The sequence below is a fragment of the Rhinichthys klamathensis genome, unplaced genomic scaffold (assembly GCF_029890125.1).
Source record: "Rhinichthys klamathensis goyatoka isolate OS25496 unplaced genomic scaffold, OSU_Roscu_1.1 h1tg000206l_1, whole genome shotgun sequence".
Taxonomy (NCBI): domain Eukaryota; kingdom Metazoa; phylum Chordata; class Actinopteri; order Cypriniformes; family Leuciscidae; genus Rhinichthys; species Rhinichthys klamathensis.
In genome coordinates, this window is record NW_026606731.1 from 874,133 (window position 1) to 901,231 (window position 27,099).

General features: G+C 39.3%; 1 protein-coding gene across 2 annotated transcripts in view; it reads right to left on the reverse strand.

The window, feature by feature from the left end:
* sorl1 (sortilin-related receptor, L(DLR class) A repeats containing) overlaps positions 1 to 27,099 on the reverse strand; it is a 65,029-nt gene that overhangs the window by 5,264 nt on the left and 32,666 nt on the right. The window contains exons 7-40 of one of the 2 annotated variants that reach the window (XM_056263340.1): positions 26,922 to 27,023; positions 26,642 to 26,811; positions 22,911 to 23,103; positions 22,189 to 22,306; positions 21,048 to 21,121; positions 20,513 to 20,601; positions 20,223 to 20,401; positions 19,007 to 19,193; positions 18,761 to 18,889; positions 16,931 to 17,016; positions 15,065 to 15,237; positions 14,353 to 14,484; positions 14,178 to 14,269; positions 13,846 to 14,092; positions 13,603 to 13,741; positions 11,560 to 11,733; positions 11,341 to 11,454; positions 11,127 to 11,249; positions 9,128 to 9,247; positions 8,906 to 9,031; positions 8,604 to 8,714; positions 7,844 to 7,975; positions 5,269 to 5,400; positions 4,885 to 5,019; positions 4,619 to 4,771; positions 3,559 to 3,714; positions 3,252 to 3,380; positions 3,032 to 3,158; positions 2,493 to 2,662; positions 2,258 to 2,370; positions 2,076 to 2,180; positions 1,901 to 1,967; positions 257 to 339; positions 72 to 153 (exon numbers count right to left, since the gene is read on the reverse strand). In XM_056263340.1, the coding sequence (XP_056119315.1) occupies positions 72 to 153; positions 257 to 339; positions 1,901 to 1,967; positions 2,076 to 2,180; positions 2,258 to 2,370; positions 2,493 to 2,662; positions 3,032 to 3,158; positions 3,252 to 3,380; positions 3,559 to 3,714; positions 4,619 to 4,771; positions 4,885 to 5,019; positions 5,269 to 5,400; positions 7,844 to 7,975; positions 8,604 to 8,714; positions 8,906 to 9,031; positions 9,128 to 9,247; positions 11,127 to 11,249; positions 11,341 to 11,454; positions 11,560 to 11,733; positions 13,603 to 13,741; positions 13,846 to 14,092; positions 14,178 to 14,269; positions 14,353 to 14,484; positions 15,065 to 15,237; positions 16,931 to 17,016; positions 18,761 to 18,889; positions 19,007 to 19,193; positions 20,223 to 20,401; positions 20,513 to 20,601; positions 21,048 to 21,121; positions 22,189 to 22,306; positions 22,911 to 23,103; positions 26,642 to 26,811; positions 26,922 to 27,023 (4,462 nt within the window). Of the gene's footprint in view, positions 1 to 71; positions 160 to 256; positions 340 to 1,900; positions 1,968 to 2,075; positions 2,181 to 2,257; positions 2,371 to 2,492; positions 2,663 to 3,031; positions 3,159 to 3,251; positions 3,381 to 3,558; positions 3,715 to 4,618; positions 4,772 to 4,884; positions 5,020 to 5,268; positions 5,401 to 7,843; positions 7,976 to 8,603; positions 8,715 to 8,905; positions 9,032 to 9,127; positions 9,248 to 11,126; positions 11,250 to 11,340; positions 11,455 to 11,559; positions 11,734 to 13,602; positions 13,742 to 13,845; positions 14,093 to 14,177; positions 14,270 to 14,352; positions 14,485 to 15,064; positions 15,238 to 16,930; positions 17,017 to 18,760; positions 18,890 to 19,006; positions 19,194 to 20,222; positions 20,402 to 20,512; positions 20,602 to 21,047; positions 21,122 to 22,188; positions 22,307 to 22,910; positions 23,104 to 26,641; positions 26,812 to 26,921; positions 27,024 to 27,099 lie in introns of both variants that reach the window. The other variant, XM_056263339.1, reaches the window with a different exon arrangement.

Here is a 27,099-nt window from a genome sequence, read left to right on the forward strand (position 1 = left end):
AGAGCACACACACATTGTATCTTCTTCCAGAAACACTGACAGGATTGTTTGATGACTGTGAAGTGTTTTACCATTCAATGTTCCTAAGACAGTGTAATTCCAGCTCTCCTTCACATGTTCATCAAATACCCACGAAATAACGACAATGTAGTGCTTCACCTAACAGAGAGAGAAAGAGAGAGATCAATATTATATTTACATTCGAAGGAGGTCATAACATAAACCCCGCACAGAGAAAAAAAACAATCCGACCAACCTGGACCTTATAATCATTGGTGATTGACAAAGTCATTGAGTTTTCTGTGATGCTGGAGATCGCGACATTAGGAGGAGAGAGAGCTGAAAGACACATTATTAAAGAGTCATGAAACACTACAGTATTTTTTTGTCAAAACATTAAGATGTTTAAGCAATATATAAAACATTTGAGGGTAATATTTCCAGTAAAATATCTGTATCGAAATACATAGTCACCAGTCTTCTCTGACAAGATCATTGAGATATAGTGATATAATGTGAAAAGATTTTGTAGGATAAGTCTTTGATCATACCACCAATCCTTATTAACAGATATGCTACCATTTAAAGGTCTGGTTCCTTCTATTCAGCAAGGATGCAACCAAATTGATCAGTAACCACTGAAAGTGACAGTTAAGACATTTATAATGATACAAAGATTTCTATTTAAAATAAATGATGTTCTTTCTATTCATTCTATTCAATCATTCTAAAAATGTATCATTTCCACAAAAGCGTTAATAAGCACAACTTTTTCAACATTGATAATAATAATAATTGTTTCTTGAGCAGTAAATCAGCATATTAGAATGATTTCTAAAGGATCATGTGACACTGAAGACTGCAGTAATGATGCTAAAAAGTCAGTGTTAATCTGAAAATATCATGTTAAAATCCTTTATTTTTAATTAAATGTTAGTATCTGTTATTTTGAATGCCTCAATCATTTATGAGACTGTATGGTCTTATCCTTTGAGAAAGCCCTGTCTCATTATTATTCATGATATCACATGACATTTCCAGTGATATTAAATTACAGATACATATTGACCTGTTTATATTTATGCTGAAATGGGAGTTTACATGACACTCAATCTGTTTCAACCATCCTATCCACCTTTTTCCTGAACGCGGAAGTCTCGCCCGACTCGCAGCGGATTTATCCTTTGCGTTTCCAGTCTCCAGTGTTACTAGTTATATTAGCGTATTTTCCGAACTTTAAAAAGCACATGACTTCATAGTGCCATCACTTTACAGTGCCGCAATGACCGTCTTTTGTCAGTGCCTCACCCGTCAAAGTTTAATGAGTGCGTAGATGACATGAAAACAGATAGGCGCTCATATCCTACATACAGCTCCCGATCGGTGAAGTCCGGGTTGGTTTTGTTCTTCAAAATGATGAGCACGCACATAACTTTTATGGGGAGTATTTTAACTTAAGTGCTGCAAGCCATGGTCGTTTTCTCTTGTCAGTCTTTGGCATAAAATGCAAGGCATATGGCGCCGTATATGGACATTCTTTTCATATTTGCTGGAGTTCAAAACACATACTTTCCAAGAACTACTTCAGTCTAGTGCTGTTGTTGTGGCAGTCAACAACAGCACAGCTTGCAACCCTGCGCTCATTTGAATTTTTAGTAATGTTCAAAAAGTTTCAGTTGAATTAATTCAGCTTTTTTTATTAATCTTTTTACCCCGTTTTAACAACGGGTTAACTTCCAATGGAGACTGGAACAGGACAGCATACAAACAGTTAGAACAACAAGTTAGAATCCATCATGTGCTCATCGTTTGCTCAGGAAAAAGGTGGATAAGATAAAACATGTCCAGCAGGGGGAGTCAGCACTCTTCTGTGAAGATTGCTTTTATATAGTTTCCTTACCTTTTTGAGGAACAATGGATTTCATTTCTGTCCAGTTTCCCACGCCTCTGCTTGTGACAGCAGCCACCTGAGAAACAACAGATGAACACAGGTTTGATGAAGTGATCTAAATGATCTTGTATCATCAACAGAAGTTCACATAAAAATACTTTATGCAAGTCCTCGAGTGTCTCACCCTAAATCTGTAGAGCGAGCTGGGCTGCAGGTTCTTCACTTCTGCACTGGTGCTGGTGCTACGCTGGGAAAACCACTCAGCGCTGTCCTTTTCACTGTACTCCACCTGCACAACACACACAGCCAGTTAGATGCAAGTAGGTGTTGATAAATGCTATAAAGAACTGAAGGCATCTTCCTCACAATATACTCCCTGACGAGTCCATGTGTTTTATCAGGAGGGTTCCAGGAACACAGTACTGTCCCGTCCTCAGCATTGTCACAGCTCAGCTGCAGACCCTGAGGAGGGTCCGGCACTGCCATACAAACACAGACGTCAGACACAATGGGGCAACAGAAGACCAAACATATCCCTTCCATGTACATCTGAATTGTACCATGAGAGATTTTAGTGACTGTGCTGCTAATGTAGACTTACATCCTTCTGGTGTGCGTAGTGTGAGAATTTCATTGGTCCTGTGCTGTTTGCTGAGACACTGAGTCTGAACCTTCACCTGGTAGGTGGTGTCCGGCATCAACACGGTCAAAACGGCACTGCCCTTATTGCTGTTCGTGTCCATAGACGTCCACTGCTGGACACCCACCTGCCTAGAAAATAAAATAAACACAACCTTTATTATTGACCCATGTGGACCCTGGGTCTGTTCTAGCGCGGCGCGCATACACGTCCGTGTTTCGCATATTTGATATCTACGTTTGTTGATTGATTTTAATAACTTTAATGTACTTGAGGTGTGCACATAGCACTAAGAGAATACAAGTATTGGATCAGGACTCGGTGTCGGCAGATATTCAATATTAAATGACTCTGATCGGGGGCACAAAAACACTTAATTGGGACATCACAAAACAAAACAAATAAAGGTTAAGTGGTCTGTAATTTTTGGTTCACAGTTGAAATGGTCCACCACCTGGAGAAGCTTAATAACCACAGGTGTAGATGAGAGCTAAATTTACCTGAAGTAGATGACAAAAGAGCAGGATGTTGTAGGCATATTTTTGGGTCTTGACCAAGTGAGCATCACAGCACCGGAGAAGTTGGCGCTCCACTGTAGATTTTGAATCTTGTACACCAACATATCCACTGAGAAGGGAAAATCAGCATGAACAGTCAGACTGTCTTACTGTGGTACAATGCAGTCAGCAGATACAACATGAACGTCTCTCAGTGTCTCACCAGTGCAGTTATCCTCGTCACTTTTGTCAGAACAGTCTATGAAGCCATCACACCTCTCACTGTTCAGCACGCAGGCCTCGCCATCCGCACAGAGAGTACCGTTCACACAGAGCAACGGACCATGAGTGGCTGAAATATAACGGAGAGTTAAGAAAGAAAAGGTTCCAGGGAGAAGAAATTTTTGGTGGAGGCTAAGCAGTGTAACAGTGTTTGTGTTATTTCAGATTTAAAGACTTTATTTCTATTCCAAAATGAGGAAAACGGTAGTAAAGAGTGAGTAGGTGTGTCCAAATGTTACAACACTTACGGCAGTTGGTCTCATCAGATCCATCCTGGCAGTGAGGGTGTCCGTCACAGCGCTTCCAATCAGCGATACAGCTCGCAGGCTTCAGGCACAGGAACTGATCTTTAGTGCAGCGGCCCGATGGAGGAAGAGTTGCCACTGGAGTCACAGAGCCTTTGACTAAGCAAAAGACCGATATAATAAGCCATAAAAAGAGGCAAGGGTTAAACTTATTTTACATTTAAATGTCACTCCATGTGAACTTTTTTTCCCCATTCAATAAATCTCATTCACTGCACTGAATAAGTATTATTATACTAGCTTTCTAATACTTATTCACTTGAGATCTGGTATTAAGAATTATTTTATTTAAAATGTTGAGAACTTCACATACAATTGAGTGAATGGCTCGCAATCCACGATCTCCTCAAAACAGTTTGTTTGAAAGCAGCAGAAAGCCGTCTTCATGCGATGCACATACAGTAAACCCCATTGTGATTCACTCTGCTGCACATAATAGCACCAAATTAATTAAAAAAACATCCTGATTTCTATCATGTGCCGTGCATGTTTGTGATGACGTAAGGTGAATGCAAATGCACCAGGGTTCGATAGAATCAAGTTGAGTGTGAAACCAGAACAACGCTGCGGGGGAGCCGGGAACAATCAAGCTCCAACTCAGACCGCAGCAAACATTGTGAAAGCCCTCTAAGATATTCACTTATTTATTCATTTTTTTATAGGGACATTATTATTGAGTGAAAACACTTAATATAGTATTAGGGAAAATGAAATGTGGCGCTCTGGGACTGTCCTATCACCCACTGAACCAGTTTGAGCTGAAGAGCGTGAATTTGCATGTATGAACATGAGTGCCAAATGTCACATTATTTTAAAAAAGTGTTTAATTAAATTAAGCTTCATTTATTTATGCAAGCTAAAACATGTTATTGATGCAAGCTGAAACATTATTGGTAAAAAGATATTACGGATATATAAAACCAATATAATAAATGAACATGTCTTTCTGAAATAAAAAGTTTGACACCCCTGGTATTGTCTAGGAAAAGAGCTGAGAAGGCACCTGTAGGACAGCCCACTTCATCGCTGCCATCAGGACAATCAGCGTAGCCGTCACACACCCAGGTGTTCACAATACACGCGCCAGAACCACAGCGGAAACGATTAGGGGCACAGGTAGCTGGACCTGGCGCAGGTGTGTGAGGAGATCCGCCACCTGAACACAGACACAACATAATTCGTCGTAATTAATCCACTGAGCACGTGTCTTTTGTTGGCACTTTACAAACAAGTTTAATAGAACACACTATACAGGTCTGAATTATGTACCTGAACATTGAGATTCATCAGACCAGTCACCGCAGTCATTTTCCCCATCACACTTCCACCAGGCAGGCACACAGCGGCCGTTCTTACACTCGTACTGAAAGTAACGCGAGCAGCCTGGCTCCTCGGTTGGGGAAGCTGAAACCGAAAGCACAAAAACTCGTTCGAAATTAAGTACAGAAACTAGGTGAACAGTACTGTTTGAAACTAGTCCAAGGTGTGACTGGATTGGACCTACTGATTTATTTTACTCTCTGACTGGAAGTCTGTAGCCTTCCATAGCCAAAATTCTGTCTAACATCATAAAGTCAATGTGCAGCGTGACTTATAAATTCAACCTAGAATTTGACTTTTGGCCTCTTGATCAGTGTGGGAGTTATTGCTCACCACAGTTGGCCTCGTCCGAGTAGTCGCCACAGTCGTCCATGCCGTCACACTTCCACTCGAGGGTCACACACATTCCATTGGAACACTGGAAGTTGTAGCTGTCACATGTTTTCTCAAACTCAGGGTTAGTTGCTGTGGAAGAGAAGAGAACAAATCAACTCGTTACAAAACACTGCATTGGCGTTCTATCCAAAGTCCACATTTAGGACTGTCAATTGATTCAAAAAATGGAATCATATTAATTACATGATGTGCTGATTAATTAAATCAAATGCAAAGTAAGTACATATTCTTGCTGAGATATTATGAATAATTTATGATAATAAGTTAAGACAATAAATTGTGGCAGATGAGAAAAAAAGCAATAGACATTGCAAAAAGTGGCATAAGTAGTAGGTTGATTGCTTTATTTTTATACACATATAATTTAATAATTTTTATGATTAATTTATTAATAATACTATGATATACACTCAACCGTTCAAAAGTTTGGAGTCGGTAAGATTTTTTTAAAGAAATTTCATATGATGCAATAAATTGTTAAAAATATATACTGTTAAAAGATTTATATTTCAAATAAATGCTGTTCTTTTTAACTTTCTGTTCATCAAAGAATCCTCTAACCATCGAAGCATCCCTGTTTCCACAAAAATATTAAGCAGAACAACTTTTTTAAACATTGATAATAATAAGATATGTTTTATGAGGACCAAATCAACATATTAGTATGACTTCTGAAGGATCATGGGACACTGAAGAGTAATGGCTTTGCCATCACTGGAATAAATTACATTTTAAAATATATTAAAATAGGAAACAGGAATTTTAAATTGCAATAATAGGTATTTACACTTGGAGCATGATTAAATACCAGGGTATATGCAGGAATCTTGAAGTTAATTTTAATACCTTTTCAAGACTTTTTCAAGACCTTCTCAATATTTTTTAATACCTCACCGCCACTTCAAGCTGTAACCATTTACATCAGTGATAGTTTTAACTTTACAGTTTTAGTTTGTGATAAAGACTATAGACCACTCTGATAAAAAAAAAAAAAATCAAATAGGCTGGGATAGTAAATCAAAGCAAAGTTTATTAAAAAACAAAACAAAACTTTGCTCCACCCTCGACAACAATCATGCTGACATGTGCCTCAGTTCTTCGTTTAAAAAAATAAATAAAAAATGACTAAATTCACACACTTTTACGATGTTTTTGGGACTCAAACTGTTGGACAGGTAATTCAGAAAAAATTAGGGATGCACCAAAATGAAAATTCTTGGCCGAAACCGAAAACCGAAAAAGAGGAACCCAAGGGCGAAAAAACGAAAACCGAAACACCGAAAGAAATTATGCCAATTATAAGTACCATTGCATTTATGGTTATGACTGTGTACAAACTTTACTAAAATCAAGGCATTGCGATTGCATAAATTAACATTTTCAAAGAATAAATCAATTACAAATTATGCAAATATTTATTTAGCACAATGCACAGTATAAAATAAAATTAAAACTAAAATGTTTAACTTGACCCCACTCATGTGTACATTAAATAATAATCTGCTGGCCTGCAGAAAGGTTTTAAAATGAAATGTTCTCTCATAAAAACAAAGCCGAGCACGAACTTCTCATCACACCAGCACCAGTTTGCACGTCTAAATTAGTTGATTACATTTTAAAAATGAGCATACACTTGCATAAAAAGCCATTTTAATGAACAAAGGTCCATTAATACAAATGTACACGAAACTTAATGAAATATGTTTAGTGAAATTAGAAAATATTTAAGAGAGCGTTAATTTAGTACATATTCCTATACATATTTTGTTGTAATGTCACAAGTAATAATCTCAGGGTTTACTGGGTTTTACATGATTATTTTTGTATTGGTGGTGGTACTAAAAAATAAGCATTGTCACGTGTTTATCTTTCTTCTTCTCACCGATTCCTGATGGTTAGAGGACAGTTACTTGAGTCGTCCCCTGTCGTTTCAAAGAATGGTACAACGGCGAGCGCGTCAAGTATAAACGCCTCGACCGTTTGGAGAGGTGCGCGCGCTGTCTGTGGAGACGCGCGAACAAGGCTTCCGTCTCCTCGCGGGTTCAGATATTCACTGAAATACGTCCACACCGCAGACGTGTTGCTTCAGACAAGCACGTGCAGGTCGCGGTTTCTGTTTGCGTCATCACAACATTTCGGCCGTATTGTTTCGGTGATAAAAGTCTTTCGGCCGAAAACCGAAAATGCACTTTTGGGCTATTTTCGGCGGCCGAATATTCGGTGCATCCCTAGAAAAAATACTTTCAAAATGTAAGACTTTATAAAGCCGTGATAAGACTTTTTAATACTTTTTAAGGGTCTTAATTTTCCCAAAATTGATTTATCACCTTTTAATACTTTTCAAGACCCCGCGGATACCCTGAATACGTACATTATGAAATGTTCATTTTTTTTTTTCTAACTTAACATGTTAAATGTAGAGTCTCAGTTAGAACACAAAGGACTTTTAGCTTATTCCTCTAGTGAACAGTTTATAATAATCACATTTCAGTTAGCAAATTGTTGGACTCACGGCAGCCAGCGTATGTTGCGTCCTCATCAGAGCCATCAGCACAGTGTCGTGTACCGTCACACACCAGAGACTGGAACAGACACTGCGCTCGGTTTCTGCACACAAACTCCATATAGTGCGCACAGAGGGGACCTGCAGGAACAGACCCTTATTACCTTTATCTAGTTTCAATGACAACACAACATAAAAAACAATTGCAATTGACCCTTCGCAGGGAGCTTGATTGACAGGTGATCTGACCAATCATACTTCGCCATCTGCCATTTTGTCCGACAAAGCAGTCAGGAGAGTTAGTAGATTAACATGGGAGGAATTGAACTTGAAAAACGGAATGTACTGATGCCTTTCTGCGGTTAAAACAACATTCCTTCTTATGTTCATTCATGTTTATTTGATGGTATAAATGAACTAGAAGGAAGATATGATCGGATCACGAGCAGCTTTAACTGATGCTCTACAGCGATCTGTCACGACACATTAAAGAGCCACAAAACGGTATTTATTGTTTAAATTTCTTTTTAAAAAAATGACCAAATTTGAAAGGTGAGACTTTGTTTAATATGTTTAATATCAAAAGTAACCGAAAAGTAACCTGGTCTGTCCTGTCTGTCAGCGTGTTGTCAGTCCGCAATGTATTTTTCACTGCGTGAGAACATGGTGTGTGTGTGAGAGAGCAGTGTAGCTTGTCGGACATAGCGACAGTAACTAAGGGGGGCGGGTCTTTGCGAACGGTCAATTAAATAAATAAGGAAGCACATACCGCAGTTTTGCTCATCAGCACCCCCTGGACAGTCCTCCACACCATTGCAGTGAGCACTAGCGGGCAGACAGGTGCCGTTAGCGCACAAGAACCCGCTGCACTTTTCACGCCCTGCCGGACAAAACCAATAGATGTTAAATTACACAGAATCATACATGAGACTGTACGGACACTTATGTTATTTTTGGAGCTTGACAGAACATTTGCTGTTCAAAGATGCACTGTCTTCCAAAAAATTAAAATAAAATCATATAGTTTACAATGAAACAAGGGAGGTGAGTATGGCAGTGTTTGTGACTGACCACACTGGGTAGGGTCCTCGTCTGAGCCGTCCTGGCAGTCATCATCTCCGTCACACACCCAGCGCTGAGGAATGCAGTGACCCGTGTGGCACTGGAAACTACTGCTCTCACATGTGTGGTGACCCACTTTATGAGACAGAAAGAGGAAGAACCTTAAGGATGGAGACGTGACATATTTCACTGCATATTGTATGCACCTGTGTGTGAATGAGTCTCTCTCACCAGTACAGTTGGCCTCATCTGACCAGTCCCTGCAGTCGTTGTCCCCATCACAGCGCCATGCGTCCCGAATACACACGCCTCTTGCGCAGGTGAACTCTCCCGGTCCACACTGGTGAGACTCTAAAAAAGAAAGCAGATAAAATATGAGCGCTCCATCCAAGTTATTTTAACTGACCAAGATAAAACATACATATACAATATAGCTAAGAAAAAGTCTCTCAATGATGTTTAGCATGGCAATGATTTTCAAGATATTATTAATATTGATGTATTTGCTCTGGAAATGTGTTTTGAGATTTTTTTTTTCAATCTAAGGAAGTCATATCACGGAAGCCCTGAACTACAGAAGCCCTGAACCGCAACGTAAAAAAATGTAATTAAATAAAAATCTGTCAAATAAAAATAAATAAAATACAGCATTTCGAGATAAAGTCGAAATGGTCGATTTTTTTTTTAAACGTTGCGGTTCAGGGCTTCCGTACAAACAAACACCCAGCATTACCAAATAGATTTAAAATGTTTAATGCAAAACGTAAATCTTGTTAGAAAAATTAAGGTGTGTTTCTCCACACTGTTTTCAATAAATTAACAGAAGAATGATAATTTTAATCATTTGTATTTATATTAAGGGTGTACTGACTCACACTAGGCACGGTTGCCATGAACCGGGCCCGAGTACGATTGTCCCCCCTCCCCACTCCCCCTCTGGCCTGCACTCACATAGGGTTTCAGCATTCGTGCCGGAGCACGCTTACGTCATTATGGTGCGTGCGACGGTTTCGGGATAAACAAGAAGAGCGGCGCTCTCTGAACACAATGGAGTCCATCGCTCTGTTTTCTTTGTGGATAATTTTGTGTCGTTTGGTCCACGGTGGTCCACAGCCCTCTCACAGCCTGTTGTTAAACAGATGCGTCGCCTTAGTGGCGCGAAAATTTTCACGTAATCGTGCTGCTCGTATGAGGAGGTTTGCAAGGTACCAGCTGAAGTGCAGCAAGGACTTTGCAGCTTTGATTACGGACTGTGTTGGTTTTGGAGCGTCGCAAAACCATGACATCACGCGTCCTGTTCCGTGCTCCAGCACGGTTAGCGCTCACACTGCATGCGAACCGCGCCCGAGTCCAACTGAACCGTGCTCTGGCCCACCTCTTCCAAGCGGGCCAGGGCCGGCTAATCGAGCCGCGCCCGGGCACAGTTCGGAGCACTCACACTAGTCAAACGAACCGCGCTTTGGTGGTCAAACGCACTCGGGCACGGTTCAAACTGGCTAGTGTGAGTACACCCTAATATAACAATTTAAACTCATGAACAGCAATATTAATAAAAATAAAAATGTTCCCATGAACATACACCACATAGACTTCCCTGAACTTCAAGTGTTCACAAATTCATCTTTTAATCAGATTTATTATTTCAATGAAACAGTTGACAAATAAATTACACTAAAACAATTTTTGCTACTTAAGTTAAATTCAGAGCACTGTTATTTTAGTATTATTTATATACTATTATAGTATGTATACATTTTTTGAATTAGCTTTTGTTTTTATATTTTCAGTTTTCATTTTAATTACGGTTTATGTATTAGTCGTTTTGTTTTTAGAGAAATATTTCTATTTAGCTTAAATTTTCAGTTTCAACTATAAAATTTATTTCAATTACGGTAGTTTCCATTTCTATTCTTTTATCAATAAAAATCGATTACGTATATAATATTTTATTTCAGCTTTATACATTTTTTTTAAAGTTTTAGTTAACAAAAACTGATTCAGAGACACTATAATTTTTTTTTATATCATAACGTTTTCATATTTGCAAGATGGGGCGTGATCTCTAAACTGGTCTGTAATGCGCTGTTAAGGAAACTTAATGATCAATTACAAAGTGCAATAAAATATCACGATACCACTTAATTTTATACCAACAGCAAAATTCTCAAAAATTCAGCAAAGATATATCTTGAATATTTGATACATCACCAAGCTCTAAACACACGCATACCACAATGCTCCTCGTCGCTGTTATCGCCACAGTCATCCTCATGGTCGCACTTGAAGGCCAGTGGGATGCAGGAACCTGAGGCCACACAGCGGAACTGAACCGCAGGGTCACAGGAAGTGGAGGCTACAGAGAGAGAAACACATGAAACTCAACATTCGTACATTAGTGTTGTCTTATATGAGACAGAGGTGGTGGGGCTGATGATGTCACTCACGGCACTCCTGCTCATCACTCATGTCGCCGCAGTCGTTGTCACTGTCACACTTCCAGATGCTGCTGATGCACTTCCCATTAGCGCAGCGGTGCTGGTTCGGCAAGCAGGTGTGCTCTGATGGGCAGCAGACAGAAAAACATCAATAAAGTCAAACTTACTTCATAAAAATGATTTATGATTTAGAGCTATTGATATCTGACACTTTTGTTTCTGTCAGACCTGTCTTAACGCATGTATTATTGTGGAGCTGGTATCCACTGGGACACTGACACTGACGCTCTCCTGAGGGCAGGATGGTGCTGGAAACTCCGTCGGGACAAACACAGTGATGCTTGTTTCCAGGCTGGGGAAGACACAGAAGACTGCATGGCTGATCCACACAAGCATTCTGACCTACAGGGGAGAAACATTTTTTTTAAACAATTTTTATATTTTATGTCAAAACAGAATTCTGTGGCTTTTAGTGTCGGCTAGGTTTAAGGCCATCAAAGATATAGTTTACTCCTAAAAATACTCCAGAAAAACAGGCCTGATATAGGACGCCACGGTTAATAATAATAATTCATTACATTTATATAGCGCTTTTCTGGGTACTCAATGTGCAGCATCCACCTGGATGGTTGCGTTGTTTCTGCTGCATATTAGTTCATTTAGTTTTAGTTATTTTTGTACTTAAACTAAATGAAAATGATAAATGTTGTCTTAATAAAATATGTTTTAAATGTAAGTTTTTTATATATATTTGATTGAAATCTAGATTTATTTAATTTTAAGTGATGAAAATTTTTATATGGTTTTGGTTTTAGTTAACGATAATAACCCTGTGTTCTTGTCCACTAAAATGCAACAACTACAATAAAAATCCCCCCGCCAAATTATAAATATCACTAAGGAATTTAGTGGAATTTATACATAAAAAAAAGAAAGAAAAGTTTTTATTTTGCATTCATCAACAATACAAGCTGACAAGTGTGGTTTTGTGGGGCTGTTATATAAATGAAAGGCTAGTGGCTATTACCCTTTCATGCTGTCTTTAATGGTGTATTTTCCATGTTTCAGGAGGACTGTGTCTTGGGGATATTCAAATTAAATGACCCATCATCAGGGCCTGAAATTAACACCCGACCACCTGCCAAATGCGGGTGAATTTTGCTGTTGGCGGGTAACACTGTCAATCTACCTGCCACATTGGCGGGTAGCCAATGAGAATTGAGTGATTCATTAGGTTTTTTTTTTACGTTTTCGTTTTCATTTTCATTGCGTTGGACCTTAGCTATAATGTGGCGGCACATTACTGGGGTAAAAAGGCCAGCTGAAACAAGCAACCAACAAAAAGATGAGGATGAGTCAAAGAAAAGTAAAAGAAGACATTTTAATACAAAGTGGTCAATTGGCGACAACGGCAAGGTTCGTGAGCGGCTGATTTATGACAGCGACTGTTGTTTCGTAACGTTCATGCGATCAGAAAGAAGATGAGGCCCTTTTCTGACTACGTTTGGATGTGCCAGTATTGAACTGTTGGTGAGATGGGATGAGATAATGTAACGCTGACGTAGGCTCCAGAACAATGACAGTTGCACAGATGTGTGCGTGTGCAACTGTAGTACATGTTGGGAGTTGGGAACCGGTGAGAAAATGTCCGGTACCCGGTAACTTTACCAGTAATAATATTAATTTAGTTCTGCTTAACGGTTCCTGAACGCTGTAACTAAAAGCTGTCAGGACCTAGCTGTCTACGTGACTAAATCAGCCATCAACACAGCCGCGGGTGATTTGTTTAACGTTACATACGAGCTGCGGTAGGTCTATAGATCTGTTGTGCGTGTGTGTGTCAAAATCAATGAATAAAAAGATTTTTTTTAAATGTATATTCTAAGAGTTATTATTACTTATATTGATTTCGTTAATAACTTGACAGCACTTAAATGTGTACAAGTTAAAGAACAATATTGTGAAATTCCCGTTTTTCACCTATGAAAATGAGGCAAAAAAAAAAAAAAAGGCTGGTAAAAAGTCTCTGTGGCAGGTGAATTTTGATATCCACCTGCCACAGTGGCTGGTGGCCAAAAAAGTTAACTTCAGGCCCTGCCCATCATACCACTGATCAGCTCTACCAAACTTGGATGTCTTTTTCCAGTAATAAACAAACACTGTTAAGTTGTTTTGATTGATACTGTGAAGCAGCTTTGATACAATCTGTATTGTGAAAAGCGCTATATAAATATATTTGACTTGACTTGACTTGTCTCCTTAAGAACTGACCTTTGTTCTTTCCCTTGTAGAAGATCTTGAGATCCATCACTCCTGTCAGTCTGCCCACTATCATCTCACTGTCTGGTGAGCCTGATTTAGGTGCTTTGAAGATTCCCATTCTAGACCAGTCATCCCAGTACAGGTCATTCTACAACAACAAAGACCAGTTCAACAATGAGTTTATGATTATCAAAGAAGGTTTGATAGAATACCAGTTCCAACATTCCCAGAAAGTGGTAAGACTGGGCCTACCTTAAAAACAGCAATGGCATAAGGATGAGGCAGGCCCTCCATTACCACAGTGCGGTGGCCTCCATTAAAGTCTGCTCTTTCAATGCGGTCTCCATATGCCTCCGTCCAGTACAGCCATGATTCATCTGCCGTTATGCCATTGGGCCAGCGAACTCCCTCGGACACGATGCAGGAGATGTTGGATCCGTCCATCCAGCTGCGGTAGACGCCCGCCGCGCGATCACCCCAGTCTGTCCAAAACATCAGGCTAAGAGAGACAGCACATGCAGCTTAGTACTCAGGGAGCAAAAGGACTGCTAAGGAAAACAAAGAGGATTATGGGAACACTGTACCTCTCTCCTGGCATGAGAGTCAAGGCTCGAGGCTGTTCCACCACTGAAGAGTTGACCAGAGTGCGTCTCAGGTCTCCATCAGAGTTGGACACCTGCACGAGAGACAGTGTGAGGACGACTACATGAACAAATGTCTGTAACTGATGTTGCTGTAGTTGTTTTGACATTTGATTACCTCGATTTTTTGAGCACCGGCATCCACCCAATACAGCAACCGGCTGATGGGGTCAAATGACAGCGCCTCCACGTTTTGTAGGTCCTTTTTGACAATCACTTCTTGTCCAGAGCTTCCATTCAAACACAATCTCTACACAAAAACATACAAAATGCTTATAAATTGCTTTTAAAATGTCTCTAATATATATATATATATATATATATAAAAATGTAAATGTAAAAAACAATAATAATAAAAAAAATCATAAAATTGGGAAAAATATTTTTAAAAGCTGAAAATTATTTGTTATGGACAACGACCGAAATGTTAATATTTTGTAGTATACTTTAAACTACTTTGTCTTAATACATTAAAAATAAGACAGTAAGACTAAAAATAAATAATTTTTAAATGCTTTAAATATTTATGCTTTAGGCATCACAACGTTATAATGCACAGCATGAAAAATGTATAATCGTTTTGAGATCTGCTATTTTACAGTTTAAAGATTACATTAAAGTGTCAATAAATTATAAGTGTTATTAAAGATTAACTTTAAGCAAAGGTCATCTAAATATAACAAACAGGGGAAATAGATGTGAACAACTAAACACCAATTAAATATACAATATCAGCTAACACAATAAATAACAAATTCTCAAATATCAGTCAATAATAACCAATATATGGCACCGATATATAGTGCATCCCTAAAAAGATGTTTATTCACCTGAATGGTGTCCAGCGAAATATCAGCCCAGTATAGGCAGTTCTTCTCATAATCAAAGTCCAGCGCCACCGCCTCATGGAGACCCGAGAGGGGGAGCGGCTGGTCTGTACCTGTGGCCAGATCAAAGCGGTGGATGGAGTTCCTCACCGCATACAGGATAAACTCATTACTCTCTAAAAGAAGAAGAAGAAGAAGAAGAAGAAGGCAAGAGGGTTCAGTTAAGAGATTTCGTTGAGCATTTCATCTCAAAACCACTGGCACTAAAATGGAGTTGTTCCTTGCTAACAGCCTCCACTCATCTGGGAAGACTTTCCATTTTCTATTTCATTGATAATCTTAAAAGAAAGCTGATGGCACATCCTTCACATCACTTCCTTCTCCCACTGCTTCAGATCTGAGCTTTCTGAAAGGGCCCCTTATTTACTCCCAGCATCCTCTAGTCTGAGAGGCAAGCCAATCAACACGGCCACTGAAGCGTGGTCAAGTGGCTGAGCACCACAATGCCAGAGAAAACAGGCAGTCTAGACGGTGACGGCTCTTGAACAGCTCGGTGGGAAGATGGGCTTTTGATTACACTACAAACAATCCTAATTAGATTTTTAAATCCCATCTTTAGGACTGACTGTCCACATTACTGTATTCAATGTGTTAAAGGGATAGTTCACCCAAAAATGTTGTTATCATTTACTAACCCTCATGTTGTTCCAAACCTGTATGAGTTTCTTTCTTCTGCTGAACACAAAAGAAGGTATTTTAAAGAACGTTGGTAACCAGACAGTTAACGGCACCCATTGTCTTCCATAGTTTTTATTTTTCCTACTATGAAAGTTAATGCCGTCAAATGTCTGGTTTCCATCGTTCTTTAAAATATCTTCCATTTTAAAAATATCAAAAATTTCCATTTTTGGGTGAACTATCGCTTTAAATCTATGAGGTGACAGAGTAATGACTTAGGCATCATCTGGAACAACAACAGAGTAGCTTTCAATGCATCTGTCCATCATGACACCTCACTGCGTCATGTTGAAGAATTACCTTATTTTACACATTTATGCATTTATTATGGACAAGCATTCAGGTACAGTTGTAGACATTACTGTGGTTTGTATATGATATGTCACATTGTGTGCTTACAGTGAAATGCATTTCCAATGTATTTTTTATGTGTTTTTTGCTACCAAACAACTAAACGGAATTATTACGAAAAATTAGATTAAGAGAAAAAGTGAAGAGGTCTAACATTATTCTATATCTTGCATCTGCATACGGTTACTATGTCATAAGTGAAAACAAACGACTACATAACACAGCATTTTGAAAAAGTCCACCAGTGAAAAACAATGTTTTAACTTCAAGATAGAAAAATCTAAAGATAAAGATATAAATCTCATTTAAAATTCGGTCAGTTTTGATGTTTTAGTTAATGCTGTGGTTGATATAGGTTAACAAGAACTAAAAATGAAAACTACTTCTAAAACTTATAGTTAAGTCTTGTCTTACCATGTATTTATGGAAACGGTGATAAAAAAAAAGTTCAAAACAACAGCATTTCTTTGAAATAGAAATTTTCTTTAACGTTCTAAATGTATTTACTGTCGCTTTTGATCAATTTAATGCAGCTTTGCCAAATACAAACTTTTAAAAGATCTTACAGACCATAAAATTTGAAACAGTATTCACTTATTTATTAATTTACAATTTCATTTCTCTGACTTGAGGTTTTTCTGTGAAGTTCTTTTTTATAAGGCCATGTTATGAACTGTGACTCTAGAACTTCCTGTTGCGTCCCATAGGACTGTGTGGTGTTCCATAAAAAGAGCTCAGATAAGATGATTGTGTAAGCTGAGGAGGAGGTTCTGACTGTACCTCCCACAGGACAGGGCAGCATTTCTCCATCCAGCCGAGCTTCAACATCTCCCCCGCTGCAGCTGTCTCCAGACACCTTCCTGTACCTAAAGCGTCAGATCACAACTTGACATCAGCGGAAATCATCTTCGAAATTTCTAATTTCTCTTCTTGAAGAATTTAGTTCAAAAAGTTGACACTAGGTGATGCTGTAATTACACATCAATGAATTTCCTTTCTTCCATATAAATTCAGGTAACATTTTGAGAAGTACCAATGTTCCAAGCTTATTTGAAAATGCTAATTCTTGTTTTTCTATGATTTGAACTGTAGGAAATTAAATAAATAACCTTTAAGAAGAATCATTAAATATCTTTTTCAGCAAAGACCTATGTTTTCATAAACATGCTCTTAAAGGGCAAGCGTTTTTTAGAGTGGTCTCAAATGTGTTCAATCTCAGTAGTAATTTTTCGATATCCCTTTAAATAGATCTAGATTAAGAAATACAAAAGATAAATAGCATAGACTGTCCCTAAATGTTAAATAACAAAAATGGTTGAAAACAGATAAAGTCCTAATATATTTGAGCATCCCTAAATAATCGTAATTAGCATTACTTCCCCATTTTCCCAGGAATCATTTTTAATAGTAATTAACCTCCTCGAGCTCACATCTCAACTGACTGAGCAAGAGATCTAAACTCATCCAGCTAAATTCGGTTCATGTCCATGTTCTAAATAAATCCTCTCCTCTCGACTGCAGATAATGAGAGGAGAGATGCATGGTGACACAGCAGTGGCAGATCTAATAATGCTCCCGGGCTGCTGCTGCTGATGGTGGCGGTGGCGGTGGCGGTGGCTAACAATCCGTATCCAGAAGGACACAGAGCCTATAATGAGGATTCACCCCTTTGGACTCTCTTTTGTTTCGCTGTTTTACAGCACTGAATCACAACAGATGTGATTTGGCTTTATAGAGAGGAAAAAGCTCTTTAAAGTGACCTCTACAATCTAATAATAATAATAATAGTAAGCTCGACAATATATATATATTTTGTAAGTATCCACCTAATTTAATAGAACAAAACCACTGTTGATAATCAGCCAACTCATTTTAGAAGTTACATAACATACATAATTAAATTTTCAGAAAATAAACAATCTGGTAGAAGTCTTATTTTGACGAGATAATATTTATCTGTGACAACGAATATTAGTGACAAGGGGGAAAAAAAACTCATTAAATTCGCTCTGGTTCAGTATTGTAAGATAATACAACATGAAAAGAGGTGAATATTTTTTAATTGGTAATACATTAACGTTCAAAAGTTTGGGGTCAGTAAGATTTTTTAATGTTTTAGAAAGAAGTCCCTTATGCTTACCAAGGCTACAATTTACAAAATAATTCATTGAAAAAGTAATATTGAGAAATTGTATTACAATTGAAAAGAACTGTTTTCTGTTTTAATGTATTTTAAAATGTTATTTATTCTTGTAATGGCAAAGCTGAATTTTCAGCATCATTACTCCAGTCTTCAGTGTCACATGATCCTTCAGAAATCATTCTAATATGATGATATGTTGAAAACAGTTGTGCTGCTTAATATTTTTGTGAAAACTAATACATTTATAAGAATTCTTTGAGGAATAAAAAGTTCAAAAGAACAGCATTTATTTGAAATAAGAGATATTTTGTAACATTATAAATGTCTAAACTAACTTTTGGTTAATTTAATGCATCCTTGCAGAATAAAATCATAAATAAATTAAAATCCTACTGATACCAAACTTTTGAACGGTAGAGTATATAATCATAATGGTTGTTAGCAAGAATGAATAACCACATTCTCACCCTTTGCTGCGGCGGTAAGTTGTGCCCACCGGACAGGGAACTGGTGGGGCATACAGGTTTCCAGAAAACTCAGGATCAGGTACGCACACCTCGAGAGACAGATCCTCGCTCAGCTTAAACCCGTAGTCACTGGGAACAGAGAGAGATGAGCCAATAAAATAGAGAAAATTGATTGCGTATTCAGGTGAAAAGTGAAAACAATGGCAACATGAGATAAACGTAGACCGAGGGGGTCTCAGCTCATACCACTCATAGTCCTGACGAGTGCAGGAGCAGTTGGACAGAGTGACGGGTCTGTCGAAGTCCTCGCCGTTGAAGCAGGTGGCGTGAGGAGAGCGGCGCTTGTACACCATCTCTCTGCCGAGCAGACAGCCATTTCCTCTCTCGTCAGAGGGAGACCACTGCTTATAGTCGCCCTCTGAGCACGGCACACCTAAGCACACATAACCTCACATGTAGAACCACAAAAAGGACAGTTTGCCAAAACAAACTTTGAATATTGGCTTGACAAACCATTGACTGAAAATATAAAAAGACTTAAATTTAAAGGTTATTTACTCTTGATACACTTGAGGATCTATTCAGTGTTAAGTGTTGGATAACACTGTATAACATTTCAAGTGTGGTTGATTGGCTGTTAGGCAGTTGCTAGGGCATTCTGGGTGGTTGCAGGGGAGTTGCCCACTGTTTTTGTTAAACAATTGTTTTGTGGTTGCTATACTGAAGCAATGGTGTTCAGAGTGGCTCCTTAAAGGGATAGTTCACCCAAAAATTATTTACTTAAAGCAGCACTAAGTAGGAATTCCGTTTTTGTCAAACAGCGACCCCTAGAGTCGCTGTGGAGTACTTGTACTGTCGTGAATAGCACTCACGCAGAGATGGCTCGCACTCACGGCCGGATCCCATCCCCCTGTACACCTGTACCTGTTCAGTAGGATGGACGCTGTAACGAGTGGAAATAAGGTATGGCCCCTTTAAGAGCTGCGTGCGCCCAACACCACATGTATACGGCGCCGGGTTATTTCTGTTTGATGCTCATTTTATCAGAATTTTATCAGATCTGTTTTTTGCCGTAAAGCAATTCGTCGGCCCAAAGTTGCAAGGGTGGTTTTGCGCCTCACAGGCACCAGGGGGGTGCGAGACGACCACCATTCAACATGAAATCAGTAATATAAACATTACAATGACTCCAAAGCTGTTCGGTTAAGGTAAAAAAGTTACTTAGTTCACCTTTAATTTACTCACCCTCAAGTTGTTCCAAACCTGTATGAATTTCGGCATTAGAACAACACCAGGGTGAATAAATGATGACTTAATTTTTTTAAGAGTTTAAACACTTTTTTTTACTGTTTTTATAGAGTATTCAGGTTGGCTGATAGGGATTTTGCTAGATGTTGTGGGTAGTAAAAAGTGGTTGCTAGGGTGCTTTGGGTGATGTACCATAAGTGCATTGTTATCTTACCAAGCACATCACTAGCGTTGACCTGCACAATGAGCCAGCTGTGTTTCTGGTCTGCATAAGAGCCGAAGACCGTGAAAATGGTGCTCTTTTCACCCGGTTCAGTCAGCAGTTGGTACACATATACCTCCTGCTCGGAGAACTGGAACTCCTTCCAGGTTTCCCCCTCATTAGTACTGAATCTGAGCCAGCAAAAGACAAGACACAGCTATCAGTAACATCCTAAAGCCGGATAATACTCAGACAGATTTTACTGTGAAACAGCGACATTAGATCCTTAAATGCTAACTGACTTGAGTGTTCTGGTGGAGCCGCCCTGCGCGATAGCCATCAGGATCCCTCCATGATCTCCCCAGGTGTAGAAATGAGGACCAGTCAGGGCCTAAAGAACACACATATCTGTTACATGGAACAACACACACTGCTATGCTTTTCAAAAAGTCTGGGAATATAATAAGTGCTTTTGTACTGGGCAGCAGCGTTGAACACCATTTTTTTTAAGGGGGAACCAATGGCATTCTGGCTCAAATGGTGCCCTAGGTAAGATAATACATGACCGAAAAAATCCTTAATATAAGATAGGATAGTCTAGAGAAAGGTTAAGACTTAACATTTAAAAGCAACAAAAGTTAAACCAAAGTGTTGCAATATTAAAAGTAATTAAAAATAAAATAAAAACAGGAAAAACCTCAAACAGGAGAAATGAAAGTAAAGTATATAAAATAAATAATTTATTAATTAAATCAATTGGATAATACTCAGACAGATTTTGGAAGTTTCTGACTATCACAGAGAAAGGCCCTAGTGTGTGATAAAACTAGTTCTCACCTCCCTCCATCTGACCCCTGCGCTGCTGGATACATACACATTGGGTTTATTGGCCAGATTCTTTCCCACAGATCCTGTGCAGAAAAAAAAAGTAGAGAGGGAGAAAGATGACAGTCAATATTTACAGAGCAGCTGGCGTCATATCTCACAGGCCCCAATTACAAATGATATCAGGTGACCAGCTGACAAAAGGACAGCGTTAAATACAAATCTAAATTAGGTATTTATGTGCTGTGATGTAAACCGAATGAGAAATGGTCACAAGCGCATCTGACCACAACATAATTGGGGTGTAGATGCTAATGCGTCCCTAAAAACAGTGAAAGACAGCCTACTCAAGATTCAGAACAAAATAGCAGGACATTAGCACAAACAAAAAGCAACAAACCCAGCAAAAAAACATGAAACAAAGTGTTTCTGTCAGATGCTTCAGTCTTGCCGCTGTGACAAGACGCCCAGACACACATACTGTCTGTCACCTCTCTTTTCGCAGCCCTGAAATCAGAACCCTCGTTGTTCTTTTCTCGAAGACATTGTCATTAATTAATTTGGGGTGTAATATACTTCATTTACATTAATCTACTTAAGAGATATGCAGCACTTAACAATCTTTTTTTTTGCAATGAGAACAATGTTGAGGTGGCGAGGCCGCTCTCGGCTGGCTAAGTCGACGAGTGCGAGCGAGGGTGTGTCTGTATGTGATAATTAGCCAGTGGGTGAAGTACAAATAATTATCACATCTGCGCTGGAGCGATAGCAGCCGAAACGGGCAGACATTTTCACAAGCCTCCTGTGCCTCTCATCTTCATGCATGCACATTATCTAATAATCATTTAATTAAAGGTCTGGCAGTGGCTGGCAGAAGGAGAGAGACGGATACAAGAGGGAGGAAGTGCCTTCCAAACTGTGCAAAGAGGGCAAAAATCAATGTTTTCTGCCAGGCATGAACTCAAGAAGTCGGGTTCGTGCACTTGCTCCCTATCATTACAGTGTGTACTGCATTCTCTGAAGGGACCTATATGCATTCGGTTAATAAGAGGAGAGCAACAAGAACAGAGACACTATAGTGCTAGTATTTCCTCTTTCTTGCACAAACGAGAGGTGTTTAACCACAAAGCAGAGAGGAGGTCATGTGGCTCACCTGTTGCCATGATGAGGCCAGGTGCAGACTCTTTAGACAGAATAGGGATCCTGCGCAGCTGAATATTTAGCAGCTGACTCCACCGCTGGGCCAAGTGCAGGGAACAGCCATTGTCCAACTGAGAGATGGAGAGGGGGGGAGAGAGAAATAGTGAGTATGGTAATGCTAAAGGTAAAAAGAGCACAAACAGCTCACCGCAAAAAATCTACTTCCTGCTGCAATTGAAAAACGTGCTATTCTAACTTACTTTTTGCAAACACAAAACCACAGTCATAAACACATGCTTGGCATCACGTATACAAGAAGCATGCAAAAATGTTTTATTTTTATTCAATTGTTTTTTTTTTTTTGGACAAAAGAACATATAATATATATATATATATATATGACAAATTAATATATACAAAATAACCCCAAAAAATAAATGACTATATCAACCCGATATTTAATATCTCTGCATTCCTAGTAATCACATATGCCAGCAATGATCATTCATGAATACATGAATACTTGTAACAGTGGCATTTTGTGTAGTGAATGTTCTGAATGGTTAGAGGGAGATCGCAACTTGTGCTGAAGAGCAAATAGTGAGTTTCAGGGGCAAATCTGTATAGAAAGAGCGTCCACATAGGATGTGCTCTGATGTGCAGCCGAATGAGAGTTAAATTAAATGGACACAGAGGTCACAAGGAACCCACTTTTATGACCAACATCCCTAATACCTGGCAGTCTATGGTTCCTCCCAGGCTGTCGGCCTCAGGTGGCTGCAGAAGTTCCCAGGTTCCTCCTTTATCAAACGTGATGACTGATCGCATGTTGTCCTCGGAGACTGATCCATTGATCAGAGTGGCCACAAACACACCCCTAAGCCCCTCGACCCGGTGGAGATCTGCAAACGGCTCGTTGGCGAAGTACCTTTCAAATACACAAACACAAAAATTGTATGTGTCATGCCATTCATATCTGCCAAGAGAGGCGCTCTTTGAAAATGCCAATGGCACGCGAGCCAAGCGCATCTCATCTGCATTCCGCACTGCAGTAATTGCGTCTCTGCTCTCAGGCGGCCGTGCTGAGCTCAGTGGTTTGGCTGTGGGTGAGATCCCGCTCTGCCGCAGAGTAAAACAATAGCATGTCCTTGGGAAGCCGTGTAGGAATGATGGATTGCTTTTCTACTGACAGTGTGAGTGGAGGGACCGGTGGGCGAAGACATAGTTCTTGCATTATAGAGACGAGATCTCACTAAACTGCTTATGGGTTAAGACGTGCGGAGCCAAAAACGGATTTACAGCACCGACGAGGGGCCGTCACTAAACCGAGAAGAGTTCAAGTAAAGGTGACGAGACCCAGAGCTGCGTAAGATTGGGGCTTAATGTGAATTATTGAAGTGGGATGTGTTCCTGGCTCAACATGATTGTTGGCTCTTAGGCCCTGTTTACACCTGGTATTAAAATGTGTTTTGGTCGATCGGATCACAAGTAGACGAGGCAGACACATAACCGTTTAAACCTGGTGTTTTAATCCGTCTCTTTTGTCCACTATTGACCACTTCTGTCCTGATTACTTCTAGGGGAGGGTCTATGGGTGGGTAAATGTATGTGGGTTTTTTTCAGATCTTTTGATCTAATGGACAAATTAAGCTTGCACAATTAACATGTGAACGCGCCCGGAGAAGACAGAAAAACACATGGAGAGCAGCAGCTTTCGTTTCAGCTCTGAATGCCGCAAGACTAAATCGAACGCGATGAATACGTGTTAGAAATCAGGAATAGTTAGAGAACATTGTGCTTGGTACATTTTTCGTCTCCAAACCAAACTTGGGTTTCCAGCTGACAAAGTTTAAATCCTGTCTGGCTAGCGCGCTTCCCATAATGTTTACGCATTAAGTCAGTAGGCGGAGAGTAGGCGTTCTTTTGTGGCTGTTCGAACGCATTCGGCCACGAGCGTTTACACTACGAAAGCAATCAAACCAAATGCGTTTTTCGACTACAGGTCCTTACGACCACTGAGTCCGAAATTTTCGCATGCGTTTTTTCCTATTCATCACGCACAGAAAACTTGCACACTGAGTTTGATGCGTAATAATTAATCCGTTGCGAGAAAAAAAAAAAAGGCAAAACAATACAAAATGGAGTCTTCAAGCAGTGAGGATGATTTTGTTGTCCTCTCTCTTCTTAAAAGAGAAAAAGAAAGAGGAAATATTGGGTCCATTCAATCCTGAGATTGCGTAGAGAAGGAGAGTTCCACCTCCTTATCAAGGACAAGGAGCTGCGCGATTATCCCGAGCGATTCAAAGTTTACTTCAGGATGTCAGTGGCTCAGTTTGATGCTTTGCTAGCGATACTGGAGCCACATATTAAAAAGAAGATCACCGATTTCCGTGAAACAATTGATCTCGAACAGTTCTGGATTTTGGCGTTCGATTGTACGGTGGCTCTGAATTGTCAAAACACCTCTCAAAATGCTTGCTACGGATGCGACAAACGCAGAAAATTTAACTTGATCCGAATTTTTTATGACAGACGAAAGTTTCAGAGGCAGCGTGTAAACGTGATTGACACAACGTGAGGTCATATTTATTTAACATGCTCAAATTTTGGACTCCGTGTGCAAGGACCTTACCTTACCTTGGGACTTTAAGTTTTAGACCCTGTTTACACCTGTATTTAGCATTGTCCACTTGTGATCCGATCGACCAAAACGCATCTTAATGCCAGGTCATTAATACAGGACCTCAGACAACATTGTAAACGCAATTTTGGGATTGGGACTTTAAAAAAATTTGTATCAACCTATGATTTACTTTGGATTGTATGGTTAGAGTGAAGTCAGTTGGTCCTTTTCTTTTCTTTTCTTATTTTTTTTTTTTTTGCAGTGACACTAAAAGTAGAACTTTAGCTGAAAGTCTTCAATATTAGCTATTTTGTTAAAAGTTTTTATTGTAATTATTTATTTATTTATTTAGCATTTTCATTTAAAATTTACTCTACCGTTCAAAACTGTGGGTCAGTATGAAGGAATTATTACTTTTAATTAGCAAGGTACATTAAATTGCAAGATACATTAAATAGATTAAATTGACTAAAAGTGACAGTAATTTTTTTTTTTATGTAAATACATTTAAAATAAATGCTATTCTTTTGATCTTACTAATTAATATTAAGCCGCAGAATTTTTTTTTACCCCTGCAGCAAATCAGCATGTTTGAATTATTTCGGAAGGATCGTGTGACACTGAAGATTAAAGTAATGATACTGAAAATTCAGCTTTGCCATCACAGGAATAAACTACATTTTAAAATATATTACAATAGAAAAGTTATTTTAAATTCTAATTATTTTTCACAATACTGTTTTTACTGTAATTTTGATCAAATAAATGCAGCCTTGTTGAGCATAAGAGACTTCGAACACATTTTTAAAAATGAGATCAAAACCATTGACCTCTAAGACAATACAAAGCATTTAGCATTTAGGAGTAGGGTTAGAGATAGGGATATGACTATTTAACAGAAATGTTGTTCCAGGACCAACAAACAAATGTCCTTCGTGGTGGAAATTTTAAACTATATATTAAACTAACCATGTTAGACTAACATCTAACCTTATTTAACATCTAACGAAACCAAGGGAAAACACACACGGGAGTGTGTGTGTGTGTGTGTGCGCGCGTGCGTGCGTGCGTGCGTGCGTGCGTGCGTGCGTGCGTGTGTGTGTGTGTGTGTGTGTGTGTATAAATAACAAATATGGGAAATAAAACTACCGGTAGTCTAAACTCGAAACCAAAAACAGAGTTTGGTTACTTAGTAACAAGAGGGCTTGTCTATGAAGAACCAATCAAATTAAGTAATGTTTCATTTCATGGTATGGCATTTTTGCCATACCTCCTTATTCTATAAAACTGTTGTATTTGTGTTTTACTGGTGGGATTCTTAATGGGATTTGTCTGAGATCCTCCGGCAATGCTTAATGCTTCTTCTTGGGGGAAGTTCTCTGAGGAAATGTTGAGAACTCCCGGCTGTGATTAAAGCATTTAGAGGACATTTGCTGAAGTCTGTTTGTCGATTATTCCTGCGCAGGAAGTAAGCTAGTTAGTGGAACAAGTTATTTAGCGAAACACTAGAGACCTTACTACCAAGTGATAGTGTGGAGCATGTTAGGAATACTAGAGACCTTATTGCCAAGTGATAGTGTTCAATAAGGGGCGAGACGTCGTTCGACTCTTTGTGAGACTCTTAGGCGGGGTTAGATTGTGTCAACTCACACATTCAGAGGTAACTCAACTGAGTATAATATTTTCAGGAGTTAAGGACACCAGGTTCAACCCAAGTCCGGTGCGTAGGGGAAAAATCTACCACACCTTCTTGGTTAAATCACGTTAATGGTCACCGTGTCTGTGGACAAGCAGTGTTTAGCAGCTCCAACAAATGCACACACACTGTGATGTTCAACTGTACCTGATAAGCGTGTTGCTCCCAGAGCCATCAGGGCTAAAGTACAACACATTCTCTAGGGACAGAGAGAAGGACAGCCCCTGTGTGTCGGAGATGTACAGGTGCGTAACACTATTATTGTGGTTCACACACACGAACACCTGGTCCTCAGAAGCATCTGCTATGTAGTACTCCTGGCAGAGAGTGGAGAGCAGGGAATCGCATAAGACAGGTAAACAACATGAAGCTTTAAAAGTCATGGCCACATATCTACCCGAGACTAAACGAAGCTGACGGCACTCACCGTGATAGGGTGGCGGGTGTTAAACTGAGCTGCTCTCATTGGCTGCCGGTTGTAAGAAACCCACAGCTGGACAGACTGAGACTCACGGCTCCCAAACATCGTCTGTGGAAACACATTAACAATGAGATTAACCATCCCAAATAAAGATCACATAGTACCATTTGTCAAATCAGAGATT